This window comes from Chinchilla lanigera, unplaced genomic scaffold, assembly GCF_000276665.1.
Source record: "Chinchilla lanigera isolate Chin_1 unplaced genomic scaffold, ChiLan1.0 scaffold00123, whole genome shotgun sequence".
NCBI lineage: Eukaryota > Metazoa > Chordata > Mammalia > Rodentia > Chinchillidae > Chinchilla > Chinchilla lanigera.
Window position 1 is genome coordinate 3,522,678 of NW_004955524.1, and position 22,410 is coordinate 3,545,087.

The window sequence follows — 22,410 nt, forward strand, 5'->3', positions numbered from 1 at the left end:
CTCGGACCCAGGAGCCCTGCCGCTCCCGGAGAACTGGCTGCCTGGGCGCAAGGCGCGGGGGGCTCGATTTATATCATTTAGACCCTCAGGGACTGAATGTCAATTAGTCTTCAAATCATTATGTAGTCACTCGGTCTTGTACATTTTGTGGTCACGACAGTGTAAATTTAGTCACTGGAAAAACTACAGATTTTATGGAAACAGCAGTATGAAAGTCTTCACACATAAGTCAACTGCAGAATAATGTGGAATGTTTTCATGGACAGATGGGACCTATTCTGGGCACAGAATAATGAGAGGGAGGGATCCTGATGGGAAACCACACCAACCAAGATAAAATGTTAAATCAGTATTGAGATTCCTCAAGAACCTAAAACTACAAATTCCATTTATCCAGCTATTCCCTTTTAGGTATCTTCCCCAAAGAGTTAGACATCGGACTACAGTGATAGATGTACACCCATGGTTATAGCAGCACAACTCAGAATAGGTAAATCTTGAAATTTGTGTGTCCATCAACAGATGAATGGGTAAAGAAAATGTATTTACAGTGGAGTACTACTCTGCTATAGAGGATACACTTGAGTCTTTCTCAGGAAAATGGATGCATCTTGAGACCATAATGTTAAGTGACATAAACCAGACACACAAGCTTATACACGGCCTATGAGAAACCCAAATTATAAATAAAGAGCAAAATAAAAGATAGATAATAAGACGTAGGGAGATAGATCTTTCTGGAATGGGAAGGGGATCAGGAGATGGAGGCGGAGGGAGGGAGGGGAAGGAACTGCTGTGTGCCATGCACAGGCGCCAACTCCACACAGGACGGTGAATATTACGTGCTGCACACGTGTGCTCAGAGGAAAGGAAATCTAAGGCAAACAAGAAAGGAAGTACTTTCTCCAGAGTGGGGGCAGGCTCCTGAGGGAGCTTGAGCATGGGCTTGACTCGGAGCGGCCCTGTCTGTTTTAGGCGTGAGGTTCACGGACCCTTGGAAGGGTTCAGGGGTCGCAGCTAAAGGCGGCGCTGTCAGTCAGGAAGGAACCACCTCAGGGTGAGGGGCGCCGAGGGGCACAGCCGGCCATGGCCTCGGGTTCCCCGCGGGGCTTCTCTTTTGTTTCCCTAGAATTTGGGACGGGATCCACCGTGGTAACTGAGTCTCCACCCTCGACTCGGAGCGGCGTTTTCGGCTGTAAACGGGCCTGGAGGGAAGCAGCGTCAGCACCTGACGCGGTCAGAGCTGCAGCGCTGATGTCGCCCCAGGACCCTGGGTCACTCGGGTCCACGCAGTCAGCAAGGCTGAGGGCCGAGCCCGCTATGCCTGAGCTAGCCCGCAAGCCGGGGAGGAACGGGAATCGCAGGAGGTGATCTCCACCGACCAGGCAGCGGGGAAGAAGGTCCCTGTCGCCCTCACACTTCCCGGTGCAAATGGCTGCGCATGGTCTGAGCTGCGCCTGCGCGCGCGGGGGGGGGGGGCGACGTGACATTTCCACTTCCGCTTCCGGAGGAGACCGCGCAGGCGCTCCCCCAGCGCCATGTACGGTGCTGCTTCCCAACCCTTTCGGCTCTGTGGCTTCTGTGTTTGTAGGTTGTGCCGCTGATGGATTCTCTGGCTCTGCTGTATGAAAACCAGTGTTCAGGACTCGGCTGCTTTGGTCCTGTGAGCCTGCGTAATAAATCCCCATGCATAATTATATGTATATTTCCCATGGAATCTGTTCCTTTGAAGAACCCTAACCAACACGATATCTGTCATCAATGTGAAGTCATGTCCTTTTGTACGTGTTGTTTTTTTATAATTTTTTTTTTTTAACTGGTCTGTTTGTGATACATAACACTCACCTTCAGAATTCATACATTTACATGTAAGCTCTTGATCAATTTACTCCTTACTCCCTTTCCCCCAGCTTCACCTCTTTTTTCTTGTTAAGATCCTCTTTATAACACCAAGAGGATAGCTCCATTTCTTACCATGTCTCTTCTGGCTTGCTTTTTATTTTATTTTTATTTTTTTGAGATAGTTCAGTCTGGCCTTGAACTCCTGGAGATTCTTCTGCCTCAGTCTCCTGAGTGCTGGGATTATAGGTGCGTAACCACATCTAGCTCTTTCAGTTTGATTTTTAAATTGTGTGTCTTTTGAGATCCCCCCCTTTTTAAAAAAGCAGAATATATTTATTGAGGGAGAAAACATGTCCAAGAGAGGGACAGAAGAGGACCCCAGTGGGTTGCCAAGGACCCTATCTTTCCTGGGGATTTTATAGAGCAGAATCATGAGGTGAGGTGGGTCCAAGGTGGAGGGAAAATTAGCAATCACAAGGTGAGCGTGAGGTGGGACGAAACTACAGTCAGCCAGTAAGAATTGTTCAGGTAAAATTGAGTAAATTGGGACCAAATGGGGAAGCAAGTCATGTAGTAAGCGGGCATGAGTACAGAACAGGGGCTTTTCCTGTAAGGGGTTGTGTCAGTGACTCTTCAAGGCCATTGATACCTATTTAGAATATCAATCCCTGGAGGTATGTGGGTGTGTTTGTTTAATCTTTTGTCTTGAGTTCTGGCCTGCAGCGAGTACCATCTCTCCATTTGCAAAGTATCTTGTCTTCCATATTGGCTCCTTTGAGGGCCTGGCCCTGTCTGACTTCCTATAATATTTCTATGTAACTTAGTTGTCTATAACATTCCTCCCTCTGAAGAAGTAACCGGAACTACTGTGAGGGAATAATGGGCAGTGACAGCTCTGGCTTCTTCAGGTTGAAGGAAGTCATAGTTGTTGATTGGCAATCAGAGATACTCTCCAGAGAGTCTATGTAAAGGCCCTCAATACACACCAGGCATTTTCATCTTGGGTAGGTGTATAGCTTTAAATCTGGAGGAGAAAAAGCCAGAGAAACAATTAAGTATGCATAGACCAAAATAATAATATCAGCAGGATTGTTATGGATATAGTCAACAAGACTCTTCTACCAAGAGAGGCTGGCAATGGCTTTCCGTAAAGCGGATAAGGTCCAGGGATTTTCAGAATCTGGCATATCATTGATTTGTTGTCTAATATCTTGAGCAGCCTTTGAGACACTAAAAGAGGGATCAGTAATGTACACACAGCATTCAGTTTTTATAACTGCACAAGTAGCCTGTTTTATCTGTATGATTACCTGGGGTCTGGCATCCTCCAGGCAAGAACAAATTTTCCAAGAAATTAGAGCAAGTATAATTAAAGCATGAGCATTAGAGCTGAGAGGTACATTTAGAAAGTGTTTCTAAGGGACAGCAATTGTAACCTACTGGCTCTTAGACCCCTTTACTGATGGAGTCTGACATTTTGTCATAAGTCCCTCAAGCTTTAGTTATAACTATCTCTAAATTTTTATGACTTATGAAAACCAGATTGACACTTTATTTTGACCAATGAAAAACTCTTATTAAATTTTTGTATATGAACAACAATATGTATCACGTTTGTAAAAACCAGTCTCAGCATCATTTTGATTAGTTGGCAACCTGGAGATTTTATATATATATAGTATTACAGTATTTAGACAGGATAAAATCTCTCCAGGATGAGAGCTAGGCTTTTAGGCATAACTAAAAGGAATGAGTGAAATGAAAGTTAGCCCAGTTACAGTTTAAGATGTGAAATATATATTTTTAGTGACTGTTTTTATTGAGGTATGAAGACTGAAAGGAAGGTCAGGCTTGGAGAAGGACAAGAAGACCTGTGCCAATGTCCAACAATAGGCTGGTCTTTTTTCCTCTAGTCATAATTACTCAGGGCCCCTCTATGGCAATGACAGATAGAGATGACAGTTCTGCCAGAGGGAGGAGGCACTCCTGGGCCATTTAGTCCTTTTGGACTACCTGGGAAGATGAATCTGAGCTCTGGGGCCTCTGCCTTAGAGTGCAGTGTTGCTTCTAGTGGCTACCTTGGCAATCAGGGCATGGCTTGGGGGCCTCTGAAAGGCAGTCCCTCTTGAGGTGGCCCAGCTTTTGACACTGTTAGCAGATGAATGTAGTCATTGAGTTCTTCTTGGGGTCCTGAGAATCAGATTTAGAGTCTGTTTTTTTTTTGAGGCCACAACAAAGGCCATCACCTTTTGCTCCCTTTGTTTTCTCTCCCTGGTTTTCTCCCAGTCCTGATTATAGAATACTAAGGAGGCCTTTTTTTTTTTTTTTTTTTTTACTATAGTACCAAGTGAACTATCTGGAGAAAAAGATATCTTTTGTAGCTCTTTTTTAATATCTGGAGCTGACTGAGTAATGAACTTATCTTTAAGAATAATTAGTCCCTGAACTGAATTAGTATCTAAGGATGTATCTTTATCAGTGCCTCTTGTAAACAATCTAAGAAAGCTGAGAGGTGTTCCTTTTTTTCTTGTTGAATCTCTGACAGTTTAAAATAATTGAATGGCTTAGCTCTTATCCTTCTTAGACCTTTAAGCACACATGTCTGAAAATGTCTCCTATTCTATTCTCCCACATGGCTGCTAGGCAAGTAGGGGTCTTGGGTAGGGACTTCTTGGGCTCCAGTGGGAACTGGTAGTTCCCCTGGTTATCTTCTGGCCTTCTATAGTTAATAATATGGTATTCATCTCCAAATGCAATAGCAACATGTAATGCTGCCTGTGTCTCACTAGAGGTCAAATTTGATTTAAGAGTAACATAACATCTTTCCAGTCTAGCTCATAGGTCTAAGTGAGGCCTCTAAATACTGCAATGTACTTATCAGGGTCATCTAGAAATTTTCCAAGATCTAAATTTATCTGTTTTAGGTCACTGAGAGAAAAAGGCACATGAACTCTAGAAGTTCCAAACTGTCCATTTACTTCTTTTAAAGGATACTATCCTTGAGGAGCTTGCATAAACTCAGCTGAGGATGGGTATATCTCTGTAGGAGTTTGGATTACAGCTGGTTTAGAAGCCCCATCCTCTAGCCTAGAAGGGTGAATAGGGGAAACCTTAGATTCAGTAATGGTGGGTGAGGCTTTGATTAAGGTTGTCTTGCCCTCAGCCTCCAAAGATTGAAGAAGAGCAGTGTCAAGCTCTAGTAGAGTGGATGCCTTAAGAATCTGAGGTATCTGGTTTCCCTGTGGCTCACATCTACATTTTGAAACTAAATAAGGACTATTTCTTAATGCAAGAAAATCTGAACATAAGGCATTTCTGAACATTTTCCTTTTTTTTTTACAGTATCTTTCTAATTGTAAAATAGCATCATAATTAATACTTCCCTCTGCATCCCATTTTGACTTTAGGGGGTAGGTAGCCCATGTACATGTGCAAAAAATATTAAAGAGCTCTTTTTCAAGGTGTAAGGGTCAAACATCTTACAATGCTTAATGATACACTCTAAAGGAGAAAGAGACTTCGACTGTGAATGTCCCATGTCTGAAATACAAAAAGAAACAGTTTGGACATCCCCTCCCTATTTCTAATTGATCTTTGTACCCACACGGTATCCCTAGAGTAGATTCCACTCCAAAGCAGGTGGATGTCATCTGGAGAGAGCAGAGGACAAAATCTGACCAGCCTATCTACCCTAGAACTGGCACGTGATTTCACCTCCCTGAAAGCTCATGAACTGTGCACTTACTCCTATTGGACATTTATAAGCATAAGTTACAAGTGGTCAGGTGACAGGAATGTCTAAAGAGGGAAGCATATCTTTGTAATAAACTATTTCTTCTTATTCTTTGGAAGTGCACACATATAAAAAAGGTGAGTTAGAAGTAGGAGAGTATTTTTCAGGCTACAAATGAGATCACCTCTACATAAAATTCCCAATTGATTGGAGGAGTTTTGCCCTGTGCCTTAGGGCAAAGAAGTTTCCAGACATCTGTGTTCTCTTCCTAATCACCTAGGCAAAGAAGTTTCCAGACATCTGTGTTCTCTTCCTAATCACCTAGGCAACTTTCTGAGCAACAGGACAAGACTATGTTTTATTTAAACTTTGAGGCTCACAGGTTAAATTTATATTTACTTCCTAGCAATCATATTCAAATATTGCTAAAAGCACATTAGTCAAGGCTGACAAGAATCTCTTTTTTACTCTTACTTAGCATATGTAAGCCACAAATGTGAATCATTTCCCTGCTAGCCACTGTGAAATGTAAATTGTTGCAAGCTGCCTCACCCTAGGTTCTGAAGGGAGAGATAGTTAAGTGGCTCAACTAAAAAGCTTATGGAGAATTTTTAGTTTACTAGCAGAGAGAGATAAGTACGATATATAAGTGGAGATTTTTCAGGGGTCAGGAGCCAGTTTCCACTGAGGAACCTTTGGGCATTCGCCAGAGAGTAGCCCTGGCCATGACCCCTCAGTTGTTCTCAGTTTCTATTGGCCCACACAACCAGAGATCAGTCTCCAAAAAGGATCCATTTGTCTCTCTGGTCAACATTCCATCAGCCACTGGCTTCAATGGGGATTCACCAAAGAGAAACCTGTCCTTTGCTTTAAAGAGTGGCATCTGCTCTAAGAGCATTGAACTAGCTGGCAGAGTAATCACTGTTTGTCAAAGTTCTACAAGGGATAGTTAAAAGCCTGAACAAGATTACCTATCACTTTATAAGTTTATAGTACCAAAAAAAAAAAAGAGAAAAAAAAATGTCGGGCATGGTGGCACATGCCTGTAATCCCAGCTCTTGGGAAGCCAAGGCAGGAGGATCCTTGAGAGTTTGACACCAGCTTGGGCCACAAAGTGAGCTCAAGGCCAGCCTGAACTACATAGCAAGACCCTGTCTCAAAAAGACCAAAAAAAAAAAAGTATATAAGTTTATAGAAAATGTTTTAAAGTTCAGAACTTATTATCAAAGCTTTTTTTGGTACATAAGTGATAACTAGACCTAGGAGAAGAGGAATGGTTGGAGATCTTCCCTTAGACTAAATGTGTTTTGGTCCCAGAAGTGTGATACTTTTGGCGATAGCTCTTTCTGGTGTCACCCAGAAGTCAGTTCTCTCCACTGTGTCTCAGGTTCAACCTCCTGAGAGAGACCTGCCCAGAACACTAAACTGGGACATGGCTTTTATGTGTGTTCTCCTGGACAGGCAAAATTCTGATGTCTCCTCTGACTCAGAGAGGCGGTGACTGTAAGGTGACTTCCCTGTCTTTGGCATTAACAAACTCTCATCTTCTATGGATTTCACTTAATTGGAACAGTCTAGAGTTCTTTTCTAATTTTACATGCCTCTAAAAAGGAAAGTATAAAGTGGTAGAAAAAGATTAAGGCCAGAGAAAGGAAACTGAAGCAGAACAGACTTGACATTTCCTCTGGAGTGTAGAGGAGGATCAGAGCCAGTCTGTCCCAGTGAAACTGTCCTCCAAATCCTAAGAACAGCCACCAACCTAATGTCCATTAACTGGTGGTTGGAGTCCTGTGTTTTATTATATAGGTATGTACAATTTCTAAATCTGAGCTAGAATTAAGAAGACTCATTTTACAGAAGTTTATATTAAAGTCCACTAGGGGACATTCTAATGTTATTCTTCTTAGTGCTATTGTCTAAATAAAATCAAGCAAAGAAAAGCAGTAAATTTAGCAACTAATTGAAATGCAACATATACCAGAGCAAAACAGGAATAAAATGTCCCATTAAAGAAATATCATAACCTTATAACCTTCCCATGTTTTAACTTAAGATTTAGCAACATTTTAACAAAAGTATAAGAGACAAAAGCATAAGCAATTATAAGCAAGGGGCAGAGACATAACAAAATTTGAAGCATAAAAATTTGTTACCAAAATGAATCCCAATCCAGAGTCTATGAAACAAAAGCACACTCTTACCTCCATCCAATGATCTCTGTGGGGACCCTCCAATTGATATAGGAGGATCAGAGAAACTGATCAAAGAAACTCCCAAACTGAATGATATCTGGGATGAGTTCTCTAAAGTCAAGGAATGAATTTTAGAAACAATGGAGGTTAAGAGCAGAATATATTTATTGAGGGAAAGAAAGCTTCTGTCCTTGGGAGGGACAGAAAGGGGCCTGAGTGGGTTGCCCCCTCAGATGCAGAGCCCCAGGACAGACACAGTTCTGGATTCCTCCAGAGAAGAGGGGAAGTTTGCCGAAAGATGCTGGGGGTGAGAGTGTGCATTTCAGTGGACAGCAACAATACCACACACACGTATTTACACACAAGCATAATATGTGTGTGCATGTGCACGACGCTGCATGCCCTACCTCCAGGTGGAGAAATGAGAGAGGGTCTCGCTATGCAGTTCAGGCTGGCCTTGGACTCACTTTGTAGCCCAGGCTGGCCTTGAACTCACAGCAATCCTCCTGCCTCAGCCTCCAAAGTGTTGAGATTACAGATGTGTGCCATCACACAGAGCCACTTGATATATCCTGCTTCTACTTTTTCCCAGTTCCCTTCCCCTTTCTTCAACCCTTCTTTCCCTTCTTATTTACAAAAGCTTTGTTTGCATTTTTCCTTCTATTCTTTTTTGCTTGTCCCTTCCTTCCTTTTCCCCTCCCCCGTCCCTAGTTCTCCTTCCCATCTGAACATGTTCTTCCTACTTCACAACATCTATTATATACAAGCTCGCCAGGGCCAGGGAGCCCAGGTATCCCTTGTTTACACTTTTGGTGACATGGGGCAGAGCCTCTCAAGCCACTTGGAGTTTGCATCTTGCCACAGCTTGCCACAGGTGTTGGACCTGGAACCACAAGACTTAATGTTTCCTCTGCTGGGTTTCAGTCTTGCCTTGGTGCCATTAGTTTATAACTCCTTTTTTCTGACTCTTTTGTGGAATGTGAATAGTCATACAGTGCCCTTGTATGTTGGCAGGGTTAATCTTTCTTTTTGATTTTTGCAGTGGCCTGCAGCTAAGAGTTTTCCTTACATCTCAGAATTAAACTTTTCAGCAATGCAGAACTTGTTAGGACTTTGGCAACTCTCAGAGGTGGCCTAAATGCAATTTTCATAAAGGGATGTGCATGTGTCCTATGGGGTGCAGTGGCAGAATGTTGTGGTCTATATGTGGATGCTCCCTCCAAAGCTTCATGCACTCAAAGATGGGGACATTTAAAAGGTAATTGGATTATGAGGGTCTTATGGCTAAATGTGGTGTAACGGGGCGGGGGATTGTTCAGAAGAGGCAGATGAATGGGACCATGACCCAGAATGGAGTATCTCCCTTTCTGGTTCCTCCCTTTATGCGCTCTGCTTCTGCGGCACTATGCCGTGTGCAAGGGACTGCTGTGCCCCTCTGCCTGGAGCAATTTGACTATGAACTGGCACATGAGCCAAAATAAGCCTCTCCTGTATGTTGCAGATGTCAGGTATTGGGTCTTGGTGATGAGAAAGTGATTAAGATGTAGAGATAGAATGAGTGCTTGTGAGACTAAAAGGCTCTTGTGTTCCATTTCATATATTATTTTGTTTGAAAATAAGGTGGAAGTTTTTGATAAAGGCAATGAGTAGATTCAGTGACTTTTTGGGTTTAGGGAGTTTTTTGCTGTACTTTTTCAAAACTCTAAAAATTAAAGTGATCAACAGCTAACATAAAGTGTACCTATTTCAATCTGGAGTCTATTCATCTCTTACTGCTTTCAAACAGTTCTTTTCAGGTCTTATGAGAATAATGTAGCACTTAGGGACAAAGATGCATCCCAGCAGCCCAGCACCGGAGGCCAAGATGGAGAAGACCTCCATGGCCACCATAACCTTCCCCTTGGTGCTGTGGTACACGGGGAGGAAGGTGACCCACACACTGCAGAACACCAGCATGCTGAACGTCAGGAACTTGGCTTCATTGAATGTGTCGGGCAGGTTCCTGGCCAGGAAAGCCACGGTGAAGCTCAGCAGTGCCAGGGAGCCCAGGTATCCCAGGACACAGTAGAAGGCAGTGAGGGAGCCCTTGTTGCACACGATGATGATGTGGCCATGTTCAGAGTGAGCATCTGTGTCAACAAAGGGAGGAGAAGTTCCCAGCCAAACTATACAAACAGTCAGCTCAATCAGGGTGCAGATGGGAATAATAAAGTTCGGCACCCCTGATATGAGAAATTGCCTCATCTTTCTCCCTGGAGCAGTGATCTTGAAGGCCAGAATCATGGTGATAGTCTTGGCCAAGACAGAGGAAACAGCCACAGTGAACACGACTCCAAATGTGGTCTGCTGCAGGATGCAGGTGGCTCTGTTGGGCCGGCCAATGAAGAGCAAGGAGCAGAGGAAGCAGCAGGTGAGGGAGATGAGCAGGGTGTAGCTGAGAGCCCGGTTATTGGCCTTGACTACTGCAGTGACTCGGTGCTTCACAAATATGCCAAGCACAACAGCTGTGAGAGCAGAGAAATACAAGGCTGTAAAGGTTAATGTCTTTCCCAAGATGTCTTCATAGCCCAGAAATGTTATGGCTTTTTGGAGACAAACTGTCTGGTCATTGCTGGCGTATTGGTGGTCTGGACATTTCACACCATATCTGGAGAGAGATTAAAAATTTCAGTAATTCTGTATTATTCATAGGTCCTCCTGGGAAGTGCATGGGGTAAGCCTAGACTAAATACCTTTTTGATGTAGATAATGAATAAAATGTTGCTGGATAGAGAATTGTTCCCAAATAATGCTGGCTATTTTCTTCATAGTTAAATACATAAAGCTGTGTCTTTTTGTTTATCTTCTGTAGTTATGATACAATTTTTCTTGTCTCACAGCAAATCTAAAAGCCTTACTGTCAGTATGCATTCAGGCTCATAGAATAAAAGACTTTAGAATGGATAATTCATAAAAACACAATTTTATCATTCACACTTCTGAAACCTGGAATGTTAAAGATCAAATGGCCACTAGATTCAATATCTAGTGAAGAATTTCTGTCTCATATGATGCCTTATTCTGTGATCTGGTATCGTAGACTGGCAAAATGAATTTCCTCAAATCTTATATGTAAGGTGACTAACTGTACTAATGATATCTCATGTAATATTCCCTACCATAATTTGAAATATTATTTTTTTTGGTCTTTTTGAGACAGGGTCTCACTAAGCAGTTCAGGCTGGTCTTAAGCTCACTTTGTGGCCCAGGCTGGTTTTGAACTTGCAACGATCCTCCTGCCTCAGCCTCCCAAGTGCTGGGATTACAGGCATGTGCCACCACACCCAACCATTTGAAATATTATAAATATCATCTATTTATGTTTATTTCACTGAAGGCAATTAATAACTTACTACCTTACTTGAGTTTTATGTTTATGTAGTAACATCATCTGTATAAACACCGTTTTTACTGCTTCCTTCTTGATACACTGTCCCTCTGATTTCCTACTTCCTGCCAATATACATTGTATGGTACATTGACCTACAATGTGTTGATAAATTGGGCATTTTTTTTTGTTCTTTTGAGACAGTGTCTCATGCAGTTCAGGCTGGCCTTGAGCTCACTTTGTAGCCCAGGCTGGCCTAGGACTCTGTAAACAGTCCTCCTGCCTCAGCCTCCCAAGTGCTAGGATTACAGTTGTGCACCATCACACCTGCTTTGGGCATTCCTACCTCATTCTTGCCTTCAACTATGAAACCTTAAGTGTGATGTTTATTTTAGCATTCTGGAAATATCCTTTATTGGATTAAAATTGTTTTCCTTCTGGGAGATGTTTTGTTTGTTTTTCATAGATAACCAAGGATGAATACTATTTAGTTTTTGCAGTTATTCAGATTGGCCTTTCTCTTTTTTTTGGTACTAGGTTATTTACTTTGTGTAAATCAATTTTGCTTATGATATCTTTACAAATATAGCTGAAGATTCTAGGGAATGATAGCAGACTGGAAGGAAATTCTGTATAATTTAATTCAAGGCTGAGAGGAACCAGCACTACAAAGAAAAAGTATTTTCCATGTGAATGTAGGGGAGAGTTCTGTGCATCAATAGAAAAGTAAAAGAAACTCTAAACTGCGCAAGCATACAGGAAAGCAATTCAGAAAAGTGCCCACAGCATCCATAACTTCAACCCTAGCTCCCTAGCTGGAAGGAAAGAAATGCAGTGATATATACAAAAAAGGTAGCTGGCTAGTGCAAGCAGTGTGTGACATTACAAGTTGGGCAGAAGTACAATAACATCTTCATGGGAAACCCATGATCCATACTCGCTGTTAGCCAGCTGGAGGATTTAGTCTGATTGTGATTCCACTGTCAGAAGACCCTGACATTGCACTGTGCTGAGTGTCAGAGGGAAGTAGGGAAGACTCATTTTTTTTTTTTTAAGGAGGAAAACTTTAACAGACAGACAACCTTTTATAAAATAGCAAAAGAACAGTACAGACAATAGAGTGTTACAAACAAAGTGGTAGGAAATTAACAATGCTTGTTGTATTACATATTGATATCTTCAAAGTGGTTTCTCAGGAAAACAGAGACATGCAATATTGATCAATCAAGGGCTCATTAACAGTTTCTTCCAGCAAAGAAATAGAAGACAGCAGATCAACTATGTTAACTACCCTGTATATACATACATACATACAAAATTTCTCCTTCTTTCCCTTCTCTTTTCCCACATCCCAGTTGCCCTTTACCCTTGAGCGTTTTCCTATCATTTCACAATGTCTATCATACTTCCAAGTTTATATTAACTCTTTCAGGGTTTACACTAGTGAGACAATGCAGTGCTTGCACATGCAGGTCTGATTTATTTCACTTATGAGTATGGTCTGTAGTTGTGACCACTTACCTATAAAAGCCTCGAGTTTATCTTTCTTTATAGCTGGGTAATATTCCATTATATAAAAGTACCACAATTTTCTTATCCAATCCTCAGTGGATGGACATTTGGGTTGCTTCCACAATTTAGCAATTAAAAATTGTGCTGCTATGAACATAGGTGCACATATATCACTGTGCTATGATATTTTTAGATCTTCTGGGAAAACACCCAGAAGGAGAATAGCTGGGTTGAATGGGACCTGTGGTCCTAGTTTTCTGAGGAAGCTCCAAACTGATTTCCACAGTGGTTTCACCAGTCTGCATTCCCACCAGCAGTGGAGAAGGGTTCCTTTTTCCCACAGCCCTGCCAGCATTTGTTATTGGTTGATTTCTTGATGATAGCCATTCTTTCTGGGGTGAGGTGGAATCTCAATGTTATTTTAATTCGCATTTCTTGAATGACTAATGATGTTGAACATTTTCTCATATATTTATTTGCCATTTGTATTTCATTATCTGAGAAATATGTATTCATCTCAGCTGCCCATTTGTGGATTGGGTCTTTGAATTTGGGGGTGCTGGTATTTTTAAATTCTTTATATGTTCTGGATAGAAGCTCTTTGTCTGAGGGAAAGTCAGGTAAGATTTTTTCCAAGTTTGTGGGTTTTCTTTTGACTCTGCTGGTGATTTCTTTAGATGTGCAGAAACTTTTCAGTAGTATGAGATCCCAGTTGTTGATATTTTGAAGTGTTTCTCATGCAGTTTCATTTTTTGTTCATGAACTCTCTATCTACCCCTATGTCTTTGAGGTTTTTACCTACTTTCTCTTCCAATAGATTTAGTGTTTCTGGTTTAATATTGAGATCTGCAATCCATTTTGACTTGAGTTTGGTGCATGGTGATAGGCTTGGGTCTATTTTCAGTCTTTGGCAGGTAATAAGCCAATTTTTCCAGCATTATTTATTAAAGAGGCTATTGTTCTTCCAGAGTCAAAGAGATATGTTTGGCTCCTTTATCAAAGATTAGGTGGCTGAGTGTTTTTGGTTGTGGCTGTTTCTTCCAGTCTGTTCCATTGATCCTCAGGTCTGTTTTTAAACCAGTAGTAGCTTGATTTTATGACAGTAGCTTTATAGTATAATTTCAGGTCAGGGATTGTGATTTCACCTGAGTCATCCTTGTTTCCCAGGATTGCTTTTGCTATTCTGGGTCTCTTCTGGTTCCAGATGAATTGAAGGCATGTTTTCTCGAGATCTGTGAGGTATGCTAATGGTAGTTTAATGGGAATTTCACTGAATCTGTACAGCAGCTTTTGGAGTATGGCCATTTTCACAATGTTGGTTCTTCCTATCCATGCAATGAATATTTTTCCATTTACTGAAATCTTCGATCTCTCTTTTCAGAGTATTGTAATTTTCATTGACTAGATCTTTGACTTCTTTTGTTAGATGGATTCCTAAGTATTTCAATTTCTTGGATGTTATTGTGAAAGGTATGGTTTCTTTAATTTCTCTCTCAGTCTGTTTGTTGTTTGTGTATAGGAATGCTATCAATTTTGGGGTCACCTATCAGTCTTACATTGTTTTTCTTTGTCTTGTCTTGTAGCTCTTGAATTGATATTTACTGCTTCTTGTTATTTTTAAGAGATCTGTCCTTTCATGATCATTAGCTGTGATGCTATACTGTCTTCAAGATCTGAAAGTCTATCTACAGCTTCATTCATATGGTTTTGCCAGCTTTTGATGGAAGATTTGATGTCCTGAATATCTCTTTGACTCTGTTTCATATGTTCTAATTCTTTCCTATATTGTTCTTTCAATGTTTGCTTCATTTTTCTATGCTCTTCTATTTTTTTATGTATGTCTTCTTTAGATGTGCTTAGCAATTCTTTCATTATTGTTGTCATTTTGTTTTTTACCTGAGAGATTATTTCTTTTCTGATTTCTTCTATGGCCTGTTGGAGTTGTTTCTTTACTTCAGTTGTGATCATTTGAGAGATTTCAGGTGTGTGACTTCCAAATTCTCCTATGTTGATGTCTCCTGGACTTTTTCTGGTGGAGTTTTGAGATTTCATTTTGCTCCTTTGTCTTGTCATTTTTGATACCAGAGGTGAAGTGCTGAGCCTTACTCTTCCTGGGCGGCTTACCAAAGGAGCATCCCTAGTTTTCCTGGGTGTTAGATTTGCCCCACAATGGCAATGGCAGGTGGGTTGCTTGGTCCATGGTCCCCAGGCAGTTAAGGGAGTGTACCCAGCTCTCTCAGGGATCAGACAAGAACTGTGATGGTGGCTGAACACAGGCCCCTGGGTCTGAGATCCCCAGGCAGCTGATGGAGCACACAAGGCACAGACGCAAAAAAGTCTAATGTTTTAATCTTCAAGCATGTAGAGTCTGGCCTTGGTAGGAGCTGTTCTTTTTATATGTGGATGTGGAGCACGCAAATGAACCTAATATATCCCAATATGTACAGCTAGAAATTTAACTCAATCCAATCATAGGTTGGACTATATTCTCAGGCTTAGTATGTTTCAAGTAAATTATAATCATACTCAGAATGTTGTGAAATTAAGCTCCATTTCTATTAGAAGAGAAAATTAGAAAATCTCATTCTAGATGTGTTTCCAATAAGCCACAAATAAGAAAAATAATTTGAGTAATTCCAAGATGATAACTGCTGTGTTCAAAATTATCAATATGGATTTTCTGTTTCTTCTCTACATTATGACTCATCACTCATAGAAACATTCCTTTTGGTGGAATAACATTGAAACTTGTTTTAAAGATTTGTTGAGCCAAGTGTGGTGGCCCATTCCTGTAATCCTAGCACTCAGAAGGCTGAGGCAGGAGGATCATTGTGAGTTCAAGGCCAGCCTGGGCCCCAGTGTGAGTTCAAGACCAGCCTGAATTGCATAGTGAGACCCTGTCTCAAAAAAGACCCCCCCAAAAGATTTGCTGTATACTTTATTTTTCCATTTCTAATAGATCCACTAAGAATTTTTTCTTATATACCTGATAGACTCAAGATAACAACACTTGCAAGAAACCCATGTCATACTCCCAATAACTTATATTGTCTTATAAAAATCTGTACAAACATTTATTGAAGCCTATGGCACTACCTTAAATTCACATCTCTGTATGTTTTCTCCCTTAATCCCCTGTGAAGTAAAGCAGGAAATTCAACCATCCTCTTGAGGGTATGCTCTACTGTAGCATATTATATACCACAGAAATGTGTATTTCTTAAACCAAGCACTATCTTTTGAGCCTCTGCTCTGTGTCAGAACCACAGTATACTTTGGGAAAGCAAATAAGCATACATGCTAGCATGTGTTAAATTCACACAGCTTACTGTTGTGTGGTCAGAAGGGGTTGGCTGGAGAAGTTATCATCCGCAATGGGTCTGGAATAATAACTCAGTGAAAATAGCTCAAGGCATAGGGAGTGTCTGCTTTTAAAAAGAAAATATTGGTTATCTCAATTAAATGGTTAACTTAATAAAAGATGAATATTTTCACTCAACTTTCTTAGAGACTCTTTCCATTTCTGTGCATGAATAAGAAGTAAAAATCATCCAGGAAAATTCGTCCTAAAGGGATATGCCCACCTGTCTCATTGGCGATCTCATTCTCTGCACAGGGGATGCAATTGTGACAGCAGGCAGCCTTCCCCTCCTGAAGAGCTTTTCTGAATCCAGGGCCACAACTTGCACTGCACACAGAGCGGGGAGTCTGATGAAAACCAGATATGTGTTGGGAACATATTGGACATAACTAATCATGTGTTAACTAACATGCTTTAGCATACTGGAAAATTAATAAACAACATGTATGTACCTAAATCCAATTAACTGATCAGATGCCAACCAAACTGACTTAATGGCATGTATGAACGTTTAGAAACATATGGCTCAATAAATTTGATCCTTTCCTATGAATCAAAATGCTAGTAGAAAATATTGGGAGCTATAAAGTGTTCTTTAATATTGTCCTTTACTAAACAATAATGTGGCACAACATCAATCATGAGATTTTGATTATTTCTGTATAGTACAAAGCCTTATGGTAAAGTCCCCTCACCTGTCTTATTCCTGTGGCCCATTCTATCATATGCTCAGATAAAGACAATTGTTGATGATTAGAAAAATGTTTAGAAAACTGTCCAACTTTCACCTTAAGACCAAGTCCTTCTGGGAAATTCCAAAAGTTGAAAATGTCATACTCTGCATCTAATTTTCCTTCCTGACTCACATTCACTAGTTTACCTGAAGGATTGTTAAATTGGATGTTCTTTAGGAAGGGGTGTAGCTAAAAGACAAAAGTGTCAAAACAGAAAACACATTAGAGAATGACTCTCATTTTCTTTAATTTCTTTGACAAATGAAAGTATATTACAGACAAGCTACAGAGTGAAACTAATGAAAATATATAGAGAATTAAAATAATGTACTGCTCTTAATATATCAGTCATTCTGATGAGAAAATCCTCAGACATGCAAATTAAATAAGCACTTGTCTTTTAATTAGATTAATTTCAGACCAATTTTCTCTTTGGTCATTTTCAAAGTATCAATCCACAGATTGAGGTTATCAGTAGCTAACATCTACAGTCATGTAAAGTACCCAGTATAATGCTCAACACTATTTAGATATTTACAGAACTAATTAAATTTTGTTGTTCATATGTTTGTCATTTAAGAACTTCATGGAAGACTTAATTTTTGTCATTTAAATCATTAAATGGTAGAGCGATGAGATCCATTGTAACATAAATATTAATCTTGACTCCTTTTTATTTTAAAGAGAGGAAAAAAATAGAAACAATGATACAGAATTTCAAAACAAGATAGTAGGAAATTAACAATGGTTAATATATTTCATATTGTTATCTTCAAAGTAGTTGCTCAGATTATAAGATACAGGCATGCAAAACTGATCAAACAATATAAGCACAACTTAACAGCTTTCTTCCATCCCACCAGCAATTTTTGCTTGAGTTTTAATCAGGCCTAGATTTAACTACTTGGTCACTAATGAACTACATAAATAGTTGTGTTTTGTGAAAGGATCTAAACTGTTTGGTTTTTGCATATGAAGAACCCATTTAAAAAGTCATTTTGATTTTAGTATGTACCATCCAGTGGAAGAGACATTACCTGCTGTGGGGAAAAGATCAGTCCTTTCCTATTTCTCACTGGTTCTGTATTTACTTGTTGAAGAAGCATCTCGTGGAGGGCGTGGGCCACAGCATACACAACACTGTATATGTTGTAACTTCCATCACTCATAGCCATGTCAAACTGGTACCAAGTTAACCATTCCAAGGAGCCATAGGATGAACAATTCTTCAATGTTTCACAGTTAGAATTTGTAACTGAACAATTAAAATACATCCACCACATCCTAGCAAGGTAGAAATCTTCTGGGTATTTGGAAGGGTTTGCTCTCCAGATGAAATCTTTGAAGCCCAGAATCTCATTGTGGTGGTGTGAAAAAATGAGAGCCCCATGGAATGAGTCAAGGACAAAATATCTCTTACTGGTGGTTACATCCCATTGTGAGGTAGTCACCCAGATCTTGTGTGTGGTAAAATATTCCCATCTTTTAAAACTCATGCCTAGTACAGAGTCAGTGTCCCCCCAGATTACAATAATATTTGCTGTTGATATCATGATGTTGTTATAATAGAAGGAGGTTCTCATCAGATATTTTGAAGCAGAGACTGGGATCATATTCACAAAAGCTATACAGATGCTGCTTCTTTCCATCTCTCCTCTCAAGTCTGAGCGAAATTGAATACCTTTATCATCTTCTGAAATGATTAGCCCCACCCAGTTCCAGCTGAAATGGAGCATCAAAGTGACCATGGCATGGGCCAGATATGTGTCCTTGGGGGCCATCTGATAGACAGAAGGAAGCTGGACATTGTTGCTCAGAGTAGGATAAAAGGGTCCAAAGGTAAACTACAGGGGAAAGAGGATTGGAAACACTATAAGGCAGAGGGTTCATGTTCTACACTATATCAGCCCTGTGGTGTAATAGGTAGCATCTTGAAAGGGTAGAAGATTTACTCATCTTGTTTCTCTAATCATCTCCTTCTTCCTCAAAATATCCTACCACACATCTGCTTAGAACTCGAGTTCAAGGAAATTACTTAACTGTTTTCTCCACTTCCTGCACCCTACTAAAAGACAGGAAATTTGGATAAATCATCAGTCTTTGAATACCTACCCACTGAAACAGTATACTTCAATACATTCATACTCACAATCTTCTCTCCTCACTCTTATTTAGCAAAGCTTTTATTCTGCTGTCTCATCTACCCTCACCTGGGGAAATCTGTAGAGCTCCAGTAGTGTCCCAATATGAGCAGATGTTTCCCACTTTGTGCCTGTGAGCACGGCTACAGACTTGCTTTCTCTCTTGCAGGTGTAATTAGGGATTGTCTTGTCCAGTCCTGTGAGCCAACTGAGTGAATTCTTCAGTGTTTCCTGTTGATCATAGAGGATATTATAGAGATCAAATCCCAGAGTCACGTTAGATAAAAGATGTGAGTTCTTGTTGATCTCCTCGATGGCAAAAACTAAAGCGAGGATACACTGGTAGTTCTTGGAATTTAAACTACATAGAAGAGATAGAGTTCATTAGAGTTAGGACTCTAGCCATGACATGCTCAAAGCAAATCCAGTGACTACAAAGAATGAATGTTTTTTTCTCCCAAATTTCTGTGTTGAATCATTAATCCCTAAATAATTGTATTAGCATATGTGATTGTTAGGTGGTACATACCGTCTGATAAATTTTGTGGGGTTAATCCTTCATCAGTACAATCAGTGTTCTTTTGAAAGTTCAGAGAGAGCTTGTTTCATCTCTCTACCACACAGTGACAGACACAGGAATATCTACTATCCCGGAGCCAGGAAGCAAGTCCCCACCAGACTAAATCTGGTCAGGATTTCTTCTGTCACACTCCTCAAATGTGAAAGTTGTTTAAGCCATTTAGCTTATGGTATATTGTTACATTATGTCTAAGACATTAACCTTGTTAAAGATGTATCTTTAGTGTGATCAATCTATGTGTTTTATTGTTTCTAAGAAGTTGTAGAAGACCTTCAAATTTATATGTAAAGAACATAACATTTTTTCTTCTTATTTTATCCTTTCTTCCTTCTTGTCTTCTTTTCCATTTCTACTGCAGGCTACATGACCTCAAAATCATATAATATAGAAAATGACAATACCCTTATTATGATGACAGTCCTAAACTTACCTCTAATATTTGCCACAAAATACTTTAATTTTATTATTATTTTCCTCTTGCTCTAATATACTAATGCATTTTTGGAAATAAAAGCCACCATTCTATAGTTTTAGTAGTGCTCTTTCTATTTACAAAATATAGTAATTCTTTATAATGGAAAATTAATTAAATTTTGACAATGAGCTGCATTTAACAATTCTAAATGGGAAATAATAATAGGGAGAATGATACAGAATAAGCTCATTTTTGTAATATATTTATATCATTATGAAGAAAAATAAAATATACCATCTGGACCATGTTATGACTTTGGTAAGCCTGGGGGCTTTGAGCCTATATCAGCCCTTTACTATATGGAAATGCACAAAAATTATAATTTCATGTGAAGTTGGTAATAAGATAAACTGTTTTATATTGGAAAATATTTTTATTGTCTCAGAAGTCATTTTTTGTATGACTTTAGAAGAAATTAAGATATTTCCTTGGGCCCCTAGAATCTTGTCTCACATACAAGTCATGTAGACATAGAAATGGTAACTGTAAGAGCTCTGCTCAGACACAGGCACGGTTTTGAGGGCACAGCTCTGGTGAGAGCCGTCTGTTGAGGGACACTGATTTCTGAGTAGGTAAGAATGCAGATCTGAGGATAAGAAGAGTTACAGGCAGCCTTTCCTCACTGCTTATAATGAGCAAAGAAGACTCCTGCCAGTGTCCTGCTGAGCCTACTTAGAATGTGAGATAACCCAGGCTTCCTCCCTGACAAAGGTTTGCTCTTCCATCAAATTCTGCTGAGGCTCCTGAATTCAGTTCCAACCAGCTTTACTTTTAGTCCGTCTGTGATCATCTCCTTACTGTTTTCAGCCATCAGTTCCTGGATCTAAATCCAAGAGTCTGTGCATTTGATTCTACTAAATAACAATCAGCAGCAACCACAGACTCCAAGTGCGTATGCCAAACACATTGGTAAAATATGCCAGTACAATTTGGAGAAATAGAGGCAGAAAAACACAGGAAAACATGGGGAAAATGTCTAGGAATACAAAAGATATGCAGAGGAACAGCCACACATGGAAAGTAACATGAGATACCTCCAGATGTCTTCTAGAGCAGTGAAGACTCCCCTATTACTGAGCTGGCCAACAGTTCTCCCAAATGTGCACCACTGCCATGGCTACTCTATGTCCTTGTGACAAGGGATGTGACAGGTCATTGATTTTGGTGACATTCTTTTTCTTACAGGACACAAAGGTCTTTCTCAATGCCCCGAAACTTCTTCATTCACCCGCTAATTACTCTTCAGCTACACACCTTACCTTTTATGATATCAAAGCAATGTGATTGTGCATGCATCCAGGGAAGCAGCCTCACAGCGGAGAGCACAAGCATCTCAAGGATGCCCAAGCTCATATGCTTGGCCTGGCTGCAGCTCCAGGAGGCATGAAGCACTGTAAGCATGAGAAAATGATGTAGATTATTTAAAAGAAGAAATACTTCCTGTAAGAAGTTGGCTCAAGCAGACAGGGCTTAAAAACATTGCACAGTCTATAGAGATACTAGGAATTACATGCTAATGGAAGAAATATTAGCAGACTCTGGACTTTGTGGAAGGAAAACTTTATGGCAGCCCTTAGCACTGAGCTTATGTTGGCAGCCTGGACTGTGTTTCTGAGGGTCATAATCTGGCCCCGTGCAAATAGCTGCTGTCATGAGGAAGCACAGAAGAACTGAACGAACAAAGACAGCCTTGTCATTCTCAACTTCCAGCTTCCAGGGGAAACAGGAGGCAGAAAAAACAAAGCACTTGCTTTTCCCTATGCAAGTGGGGAAACACTCAGGAAAAAAAGGCAAAATAAGTTACACTTAGGCCCTGCATGGTAGGGTTGGAAAGAACAAAACAGGAGATGGACAGAGTATTGGTCTATCTACCCACACAGCTGTTATGCTTTATATTATGATAATCAAACAGAAAATCAGTACTTGAAAATGGCACTTACCCCAGGGAAAATATTTTCTTAGTTTGCTTAGTGTCCTGGGAAGCTTGCTGCGTGTAAAGGGGGAAGAACCCACCAATTACCATATCTCCACTTTTGTAATTACCCACCAATTACCATATCTCCACTCATTGTGAGGTGAAAGGGTCCTAAAGGGCCCATGACAGTTCAGGACTATCCAGAAATGTGGGTCACTCTGGAAATGTCCAAGTCAGAATCATCAGCCTCACATAGACAAGGTTGAGGACAAGGCCGGAAAACTTCCTCTGTGGGCTACACGTATCTGCACAGCACTCATGTGGGCAGAATGCCTCCCAAACGCATGAATTCCCTGTGGCCTGGAGAGCCAATAAGCACGTGGAATGCAGACTTTACAAGTCAGTCCCTCAATATCAATGCAAAAGGAAAGTTCCATATATGACTTTTTATAGTTTTTTAAATTTAAAAAATAAAAGAATGAAAACATTAGCAAACAGACATCCATTTACAAAATAGCACAAGAACAATACAAGCAATACTGAATTACAGACAAGGTG

The 22,410-nt window shown here is 40.3% G+C and overlaps 1 protein-coding gene across 1 annotated transcript; it reads right to left on the minus strand.

Moving 5' to 3' along the window:
- Positions 1-9,525: 9,525 nt before the first annotated feature.
- On the minus strand, positions 9,526-21,161 carry LOC102013115 (vomeronasal type-2 receptor 116-like). The gene is made up of 7 exons (XM_013507197.1): positions 21,121-21,161; positions 18,952-19,243; positions 17,779-18,585; positions 16,703-16,930; positions 16,231-16,354; positions 12,302-12,311; positions 9,526-10,414 (listed from the first exon to the last, which is right to left on the minus strand). The coding sequence occupies exons 1-7, from the start codon at positions 21,159-21,161 to the stop codon at positions 9,526-9,528; spliced, it is 2,391 nt and encodes a 796-aa protein (XP_013362651.1).
- Positions 21,162-22,410: the final 1,249 nt, after the last annotated feature.

Excerpts from the sequence above, each read along its gene's own strand:
- LOC102013115 (XM_013507197.1), bottom strand. The coding sequence starts at position 21,161 with ATGAAGAAGTTTCGGGGCATTGAGAAAGACCTTTGTGTCCT. Across the intron at positions 19,244-21,120 it reads GAGAAAGACCTTTGTGTCCT|TTTAAATTCCAAGAACTACC; the intron begins GTAAGAAAAAGA and ends TCTTCTATGTAG. Across the intron at positions 18,586-18,951 it reads AGCTCTACAGATTTCCCCAG|TTTACCTTTGGACCCTTTTA; the intron begins GTGAGGGTAGAT and ends TTTCCCCTGTAG.